Source organism: Geospiza fortis, unplaced genomic scaffold (assembly GCF_000277835.1).
Source record: "Geospiza fortis unplaced genomic scaffold, GeoFor_1.0 scaffold439, whole genome shotgun sequence".
Classification (NCBI taxonomy): Eukaryota; Metazoa; Chordata; class Aves; order Passeriformes; family Thraupidae; genus Geospiza; species Geospiza fortis.
The window spans coordinates 199,526-208,672 of NW_005054618.1; the positions used below are offsets into that span (position 1 = coordinate 199,526).

Consider the following 9,147-nt stretch of genomic DNA (forward strand, 5'->3'; position numbering starts at 1 on the left):
GTCGGGCTCGTCATTGCGTTGGAAAAGCTAAAAGCCCGGCTAGTGCTATGGGCAGGGACATCTTCCACTAGCCCGGGTTGTTCCAAGCCTGGCCTTGGACCCTTGCGGGGATAGGGCAGGCACGGCTGTTCCCTGCTACCTGTGACAGGGCCTCAAAGGCCAGAATTCCTTGCTGACACCTCTCCTAAATCTGTCCCTTTTACTTTAAAGAGGTTCCCTCTTGTCGCGTGTGCATCACCTTGTCATCCTGGGAGGAACCCAACATGCTGGTGTGCACCTCAGTGGTGGCACCTTTGTGCTCCGGAATCCATGGTCTCCTAAAGCAGCACTTTGGGGGCTCAAGGAGCTGTTTCTGTGCCTGGAGCAGCCTGGGGTGGGCATGGACAGTCTGGGTGCCAGTTCTGGGGTTTGCAGTGCCCATCGGGATGTGTCCCTGACCTGGAGGGAGAAGGTTGCTCTTGGCAAGAGGCTCAGCACAGCAGTGTTATCTCCGCTGCTGTGGGAAGGTTTGGCTCTTCTTGTGGGAGTTCAAGGAAGCTTTGCTTGGTAGGAACATGGAGATAACATTCCCATCCCAAAGTGTTGGTCTGTTGTGTGCTGAACCTTTTGGGAGATTTGGGAGAGTTGGGGTTCGATCTCAAGGCACTACTGCAGAATGCAGGAGATCCTCTTTCCCCAGAGTTTGATCTGTTTTGTCTGTACTCTGTGAAATTAAGGAGAAGGAAGGTGAGAGCTTTGGAGGAAGTGCCCTGGGAACTCTTGCCTTGCTGTCACTGCCACCTCTCCTGGAAATCCTCCTCCCCTGGACACCCCTTGGCACTGTGGCATCATCCTTGGGGCTTTTCCCCTTCTGCTCCAAGTGCATGCCCCTGAAGAAAATCCAGCCCATCTCTCCTTGGGATGTGCCAGCTCCTCTGGACGTGGCCTTCTCACAGCTGTCCTGGCTCTTCTGAGGCCCTCATTGCTCCTCCATCCCTCCTTTCCCCTTCCCAAGCTCATCAAAAGCCACTGAGCTGTTCCCACCTGCAGGTCCTCCATGCCCTGTTTCTGCCCCAGCTCCTGCCCTGAGCCCTTGGCCCCAGCCTGGCATTCTTGTTGGATTTTGTGGAATTCTTTCAAGGTTTCCCTTCACAGCCCTTGTGGGGATCTCACCTCCACACCCCTCCTTTTATCCAGGTCCCTCCTTCACCATCTTATCCTGCTCACCCAATCCTTGACAGCAGCTGTGATGCTGCCATGCCCTGACCCCTGATTGTTTGATTATTCCCTGCTTCCATAGGGTTTTTTTCCCTGCTTTTCTCTTCATCCTCTGCCCCAAGGACCTCACAGTTCTCACTGGGAAGTCCCTGTCCCAGCCACAGCAAGTACAGGTGGCTCTGAGTTCATTTCTCAGCATTTAAATGTTTAACTCCAAAGCTCTTATCAACACATCAGACCCTCCTGGTGAGGGGGAATGTGGTGGGGTTTGGGTTCCTGGGGCACAGAATTGTTGTATTTTCAGGAAAAACAGGGGTGCTGCTATTTGCCATGTTGCTGTTGCTTTGGCATCTTGCTTCTGAGCCATGCTGGTCCCAGCCAGGGCTTCCCAACGGGAATGTTCCTGCAAGGACATCCTTCTGTATCTTCACCTTTGGGAAGTTCCTGATGGGAATCTGAGTGTCCCTGCAGGAGGGTTTGGTCTGAGTGTTTCAGTGTGAGTTAAACACATCCATAGGCTCCTCTGAAATGCCATTTTTGTTGGTGCCATTGTGCCTGCTTTGGAGTGTGCTCAGCTTTGCAGTTTCCTCTTTGCCCACATTTCCTCACTGCTTTAAGCTGAGAGGAGCTGTTCACCCGCTGGATACAGCCCATTGCAGCCAGAAACACTTGGTTTTCTCTGTGGATCATGTCCATAGCCTTCCCCTGGAGCCAGCATCCCTCCTGTATGATGTGGGTTTATAACCTGTGGCTCTAACTTTGCTCTGGGCAAGTGGTGCTCTGTATGGTCAGCATCAGGCTGGAGCCCTGCTCCAGATTTCCTTCTGCTGTGTAGATGCTGGATCATTTAAATCAAAGGTTTATAATTCTTTGAACCAAAGGTTTATAATTCTTTGAAATCTATTTTATGTTATTAAGATGTGGAATCGTTGCTGTCTGCTGGTGAAATGTCTCTGGGATGGAGGGAACATCCAGATCCAGCAAGCAGCAGGAGAATTGGCTCTCAAGCACAGGGTTTACCTAAATCACAGAAGCCCCATTCCAATGGGATGATGATCTGAGAGATTATTGAGGCTGGCATTTTGGGGAAAGCTGGCTGCAGGTTGTTTTGGAGCACCAGGCAGAGTGCAGCCCTGCTCCAGTTGAATTCCCAGCCCTCGGGGCAGAGCAGAGCAGAGCACTGTGTGCTCCAGAAAACCCACCTCAGCCTGTCCTGCTGGCATGTTCAGGGCACAGAATGTGAGCAACAGGTTCTGGTCATAAATCCTTGGCTTGCTGAGTCTGGGCTGGAAAATCTTCTCTTGGGATATGGGAGCTGGAGCTCTGTGAGGTGGCAGTGGCCAGAGGAGCAGGGTCAGGGATAAAAGCTCCTCCTGGGATGTGGGACCTGGGGCTACATGAGGTTGCCATGGCCACAGGAGCAGGGTCAGGGATAAAAGCTCCTGAACTGGGGTTCTGTGAAGTGGCAGTGGCACAGGAGCAGGATCAGGGACAGAAGCTCCACCTGCAGTGTAGGAGCTGGAGCTCTGTGAGGTGGCAGTGGCCAGAGGAGCAGGGTCAGGGACAAAAGCTCCTGAACTGGGGCTCTGTGAGGTGACAGTGGCGCAGGAGCAGGGACAGAAGCTCCACCTGCAGTGTAGGAGCTGGGGCTCCGTGAGGTGGCAGTGGCCAGAGGAGCAGGGTCAGGGATAAAAGCTCCTCCTGGGATGTGGGTCCTGGGGCTCCATGCAGAGTTGGGAGTGAGCAGCTGCTGGCAGTGACTCTCAGGCCTGTGCTGTGTGTCCTGGGACAGGGACAGTGCAGGGACAGGGCTTCAGGAGCAGGGATTTCCTGAGGGCTCTGTCCCTGTGCCCTTCCTCACCCCAGCCTGGAGTGATGCTCGAGGGCTCAGTGCCAGCAGAGCCCAGTGCTGCTGGCAGGGGCTCAGAGAGGCTTAAGGACATCAGCCTCTGAGAGGAGAACCCATCTGAGCTAAGCCTTTTCTTGTGTCCTCAGCTCTGCTTCCCCTCAGAGGAGGATCTTCTGTGCAGGATCTTCCTTTTGAACTTTGTTCACTTGTGATCCAGAAACAGGAATGTTTCTGCTGGGAGCTTTTTCAGGTTGTGAGTGAGGGGTGAGCTCCTCACCCAGGGCTCTGGATCAGGAAGGATGCTGAGCTTCCTGAGAGGAATCCTGGAGACCAGGAGAGCTGCAAGGTGCAGCCATGCTGTGGGAAATGGCTCAACCAAGGTAGAGACAACTGGAAAATGAAGCAGGATAAGAGAATTGAGGGATCTGTAGATAAAAAGTGATTCTGGTTGCAGCCAGGGGTGACATGGGCAGGTGAGAGGTGACAACACACCTTTTGGCACTGCTCCTCTGGTTTAATCCTTGGCAGTGTCCTTTAATGAAATGAAGGAGCTCGTTACCATCATTTGCATGTGAATGAGTTTCCTAAGTTTACCCACCCACCCCTGAAGGAAGGGATTTGATGAAGTAACTCACTTTGGAGCTTTTGAACATCAGGAGGGTCAGAGGAGCAAGCACAGCTGGGGGAAGTCTAAAGATCATTTGTAAATTAAAGATGTCCTTTGTAGCCCTCAAGGTTTGCCTGCTGGATTTTGGAAACTCTGAAACTTTCCCAAAAGCAGTGCTGAAGTGCTGGGATCAAAGTGTGGCTGTTGTGGTACTCGTGTCTGATGCTGACTCTCAATTTTCTTTTGTCCTCAGCTGCTTTTCCTCATCGGCTGAACCTTTTTTACTTGGCCAATGATGTCATACAGAACTGCAAGAGGAAAAATGCCATTGTTTTTCGGGACACCTTTGCAGAGGTGCTTCCTGAGGCTGCTTCATTAGTGAAGTGAGTAATGAACTAACGGGCTCTTGGGAGGCTGAGTGTCTCAAAAAGGGGGAATTTTTCTTCTGACATCTCCAACTCTCTAGAAAAATCAGCAGAACTTCAAGAATTCTATTTGAACAGCCATGTGTGGGTTTTAATTTGCACAGGGGAGTGGTTTGGGTCAAATTATCCTGTGGGGTGAGGGAAACCTCACATCAGTGTCCTGCAGTCAGAGGGTAAAGAATTCTTCTCTTGCAGGGATCCATCAGTTTCCAAATCCATCGAAAGAATCTTCAAAATCTGGGAGGACAGAAACGTGTACCCTGAGGAAACCATTCTGGCACTGAAAGAAGCACTGAGTAAGTTCCTTACCCTTTGCATTTCTCACCTTACAAACTGCCACGTGAGCTCACTGAAATTGTAGAAATAGTCTGGGGTCACTGAGGGGAATGAGGGGCATTTGCACCTGGCACAGGCTGTAACATAACCAAGTGTGGGACGTGAGCAGCGCTGGATTCTCCTGCTTCACCTCTTTTGTACCTTTCTTAAGGCAGCTGTGAATTCTTTCACATGAGCTGGAACTGCTCCAGCTGAGAGCAAACAGAACATGAGGCTGAAATGATCCTACACATCCTGAGCAGGGTGCTCTGGCTCTACCTCCTTGTCCTGTTCATTCATAGTCTGGTGGTTGTGGAGTAGGAAGAGGCAGGAGCAAAGCTGGAGGGTGAAGAATCCTCAAGTCCTTAGGGAGGAAACACGTGGAGTTGGTTAAAACCAGGAATTAGCAGTGGAAATCAGTCCAGGTTTTGGCTTTCCTCCCATCATGAAGAGCTGCAGGTGCTCAGGAAGCCCTCAGGTGTGGTCTGAGGGTCAGTGGCCATCACAGCAGGAGGAATGTGGTGTCTTGGGTCGGGCTGTGGCACGAGGACAGGCTTGAGCTGGGTGTTGCATGCTGAGAAGTGACCTTTGTGCTTTTTGCTCTGAAATGGCTCATTTCTGGGACTGGAAAACAGGTCTGTGAGGTTCCAGCTAAATCAGGTATTGTGGCTGCTTTCCCAGTGAGCAGCAGTTGTCTGTTTGATGCTGATTCCATTACAGCCTTCCTAAAGAGTTTCATTTTTAGATTTTCATGTGTTTTCCCTTTTTACTGTGATTTTTTTGAACTGCCTTAGTGTAAGGGCAAACAGAAACTTGATTTAAAAATGGCAGACCACCCCCAGGTTGCTGCATTCCTGAGTAAACTGAGGTTCTCTTGGGCATCCAGCAGCTCCTCTAAGGAAGTTGGTCGAGGTATTTTAAAACAAATTTCTGTTCACTCTTTCACCGTGCAACTGTATGGCACCAAAAACCAGATTTTGACAGGAATCCCATAATGCCAGACTGCCAAAAATGAAATGTTTTTCCAGGTACCACTTTCAAAACTCAGAAGCAGCTGAAAGAGTCTCTGAACAAACCGAATAAGCCGTGGAAGAAATCACAAAGTAAGGAACCACTGTGAACTCTGTGCACTAATGCAGAAATTAGCTGCTCAAGGAGCAGAAGGGCTGAGCCCAGCGTGGGCTGAGCCAGCTGAGCCTGCAGGCTCACAAGGGCCCCAAGATGTGCACACCAAGGAGGTGTTGGTAGAAAAAAAAGACTTTGGAAAGAAAAGAAATGAGGCAAAAATAAGATCTGAGAGCAGAGGTTGTGGACAGGAGAGGAAGGAGCTGGTGGAACCTCTTGGAAACTGGTCTGGTCAGAGATGGAGAGAAGACAGAGAGGAGGAGGAGGAGATGGACATTCCCTTCATGCTCAGGAGCTGCCTCAGCAGGCTGGGCTGGGAGGAGGAACCTGGAGCTGGCAGTGCAGGGACAGGATGTGACATGTGACAATCCAGAACCCAGACCAGCAGGAGAGAATTTATTTTAACAGAGTGACCTTAATGATCTCACGTTGCACCGACACCCTGAGTGGTCCCCACAGAGGTGGTGAGATGTCAGGTGTGCCATGTGGGACATCAGGTATGGCCATGGGACACCAGGTGTGATGTGTGACATGTGGGACATCAGGTGGTGACAGCAGAACATAAAAAGATTTGGGAGTGTTTATTCCTGGGCTTAACAAACCAGAAGCTGCTTTCCCAGACAGAACTGGGCTGGATCCAGCGTGGATGGAGGGTTTAGTGCTTTGCTTCTCATCAGCTCATTCTTCCTTCCTGTTTGTCCTGTTTTGTCCAGAATCTGATGGATTCAGTCTCTTGCCAGCAGGATTCATCCCCCCAACCCCTGTAACCAGGTGTGAGAGTTGTTAAAGCTCTGAGCATGGTCACACCTAGGAAGGGCCCTAGGGAAGCTCTGCCCACAGGAAACCTGGGCTCCATGGCAGCTCCAGGTCTGGCACTTCGGGAATAACATTCCCTTCCTTGCAGAGAGCTGTAACTCCTTGGATAAAGCTGGTAGATTGACCTTGCAGGGATTTGTCTTCCTGAGGAAAAGGTGTGCCCAGGAAGTGTTCAGAGCATGTTAAACAGCAGCAGTGTCACTTTTTGGGCTCTGTCCCAACCCAGCTGTGCCTGTCCATGTCCCCATGAGCTACCAGGAGCCTGGAGCACTGAGGGACACCTGCATGGAGGGGAGGATGTGATGGGTAACACATGAAATGATCTTCAAATATCTCTTATTAGGCTGCCTTTTGTGACTGACTTTCCACGGGGATGCAGTTCCTTAATTTCTTCACAATTTTCCTTTTTCCCCACAGCCTCCACCAACCCCAAAGCTGCTCTGAAGTCCAAGATTGTTGCTGAATTCCGAGTAAGTCTGTGAGTGGAAGTGACCCGTGGCACTGATCCCCACCTTGGGGTTTGCATGTGGGGTGACCCCAGGCCAAGAGCCACCTGCAGCATTGGGGCTGACATGGGGAGGGCAAGCTCAGGACATCCTTGTGAAGAGGAGTTTGAGGTGGCTGAGGAGTTGGTGGCAAGAAATAGGTGTAAATTCAGTCCCCTGACAGAGTGGGACATATTCATGGCACCTGTAGAGTGAAATGGGGAGTAAATAAAAAAAGACCTGTCCCTGCTCATAACCAGGAGATTTGTGGATTTGTAACTCCTGCTCAGCCCAGGTTTGCTCGTTGTGAAATTTGAGGTTAAAAATCCCAGGCTCCACGTGGTTCCTGGGTTAGCTCTTGCTTGGAAGCAGTCTGGGACCAGAGCAGAGGCAGGGCTTCTCTTCCCTGGAATGTGATGAGGAGGCTTTTCCTGTTTGCTTTTTTCCAGCCCCAGTCCCTCATTGATGAGCTGCTGTTGTACAAACGCTCGGAGGATCAGATAGAACTGAAGGAGAAGCAGCTTTCCACTATGAGGGTGGATGTGTGCAGCACTGAGACACTCAAGTGCTTGAAAGGTAAAGCCCTGAGGGCACTGAAGGTGTTGTGGGAGCTCCTCAGTTCTGTCAAGATGGGAAATGCCAGAATTTATGTCTGGAAAATGCCAGAATTTCAGAGTGATGTTAAGAATTCAGCAATCAGGAGCCAAAAATCTTGGTTAGGTGGAATTTCTGTGGAAACTTTTCAGGTGCAGAGCTCAGACCAAGCAAATGACTGTCTGAAAACCAAAACTCTGCCAGAAACCAGGCCCTGGTCATCCCTTGCCAGATCCCAGGGTGGTTTGGGATTGTGCAGCTCCACTGTCCCAGTATCCTGGGTGCTGCCATTGAGGCCACACTTGTGTGGTTTGCCTCATTTCCATGGTGTGTTCATCTCCCTGCAGATAAAACAGGAGGGAAGAAGTTCTCCAAGGAGTTTGAAGAAGCAAGTTCAAAGCTGGAGGAATTTGTCAATGGTTTGGACAAGCAAGTGAAGAACGGCCCCTCGCTCACCGAGGCGCTGGAGAACGCCGGCATCTTCTACGAGGCACAGTACAAAGAAGTCAAGGTGGTGGCAAATGTAAGTGTGACTTTTCTGGATCCTCCACAGGTGGAACAGCACCTCAGAGCCTGGAAAATACCTCATCTCTTTATTCCCAAATTAAAAAGTTTGTGGGGTTGGTTTAAGCAAAGAGGTTTCCAAAGAGGTTTTGGTTAAGATAAGGATATGCTCTCAAAATGCAGCAGTTTGAAGCTCAGTTTGTGTGTGTTGCTGGAATGTTGGATACACTCTAGATTCTTAAACAGGGCAAAATTACAGTCAGTGTGACAAATCCTCAATTCTGGAAACTTGGGATTTATGTGAGAATTAGACGAGCAAAAAAAGGACAGTAGTAAAATGTTAGAAAAACAACCAGCACCCTCCAGAACCTGCCAAAAGCCCCAGATGGGCTGAACACATTTGTTAAAGTATGGGGGGGTTATGAAAATTGTTTTAATTCTGTGGAAAAAGGTTTTATCCTCCCCGCTTTTTGTGGTTGTTGCCCTGTGAGTCCCATGGAGAAGCTGAGTTCTTACCACTGCAGGGTCCAGGGGTTTGGAATTGGTTTTCTCAGGCTTTGTGTTGCTTCCTTAAGGAAGTGACTGAGGCATGAAAGATCCCCAGTCCAGTATCCTTCCTTCCTTAGGCCTATAAAACATTTGCTAACCGAGTGAGCAACCTGAAGAAAAAGCTGGACCAGCTGAAGGCAACCCTTCCTGATCCCGAGGAGTCTCCTGTCCCTTCTCCCAGCATGGATGCTCCATCTCCAACGGGCTCTGAGTCCCCTTTCCAGGGCATGGGGGAGGAGAACAGCACCCGCTCTCCAGCAGCTGGAGGACGCAAGATGGTTTCTCCAGAGCCTGCAACAGATAATCGGGATGTGGAAGACATGGAGCTCTCTGATGTGGAGGATGACACGTCTAAAATCATTGGTATGTGATTGTGCTGTGGGAATTAAAGGAGAAACCAGTCTTTTCCAGCTTCATTTGGGATGTGGAGGAGGCACAAAGCTGGGGTTTGAATCTCCTGGCAGGGAAGTCCCAGTTCCACTGTGATCACTTCCATCTCCCAAAACACTTGTCAAAGATGTTTTTACATCTGTGGGAATCACCATTGATGTTCCCTGAGTCTTTTTGAAGGGACTGAGTGACCTTTCTGCTTTTGTTTTCCCCTCTCTGCTGCAGTGGAGGAGAGGAAGGACAAACAGGCTGCTCCAGCCCCGGCCCCTGCCAGGGCTGAGAGTGTCCCCA

At 50.3% G+C, this 9,147-nt stretch overlaps 1 protein-coding gene across 1 annotated transcript in view; it reads left to right on the plus strand.

Moving 5' to 3' along the window:
* Positions 1 to 3,875: 3,875 nt before the first annotated feature.
* Positions 3,876 to 9,147, plus strand: part of RPRD2 (regulation of nuclear pre-mRNA domain containing 2) — a gene marked incomplete at its 3' end in the record, with an annotated part of 7,808 nt that continues 2,536 nt past the window's right edge. The window contains 9 exon segments of the mRNA XM_031064704.1: positions 3,876 to 4,036; positions 4,274 to 4,374; positions 5,422 to 5,496; positions 6,752 to 6,804; positions 7,269 to 7,395; positions 7,761 to 7,936; positions 8,544 to 8,829; positions 9,082 to 9,144; position 9,147. The exon segment at position 9,147 is cut by the window's right edge and continues 176 nt beyond it. Of these exon segments, the coding sequence (XP_030920564.1) occupies positions 3,876 to 4,036; positions 4,274 to 4,374; positions 5,422 to 5,496; positions 6,752 to 6,804; positions 7,269 to 7,395; positions 7,761 to 7,936; positions 8,544 to 8,829; positions 9,082 to 9,144; position 9,147 (1,043 nt within the window).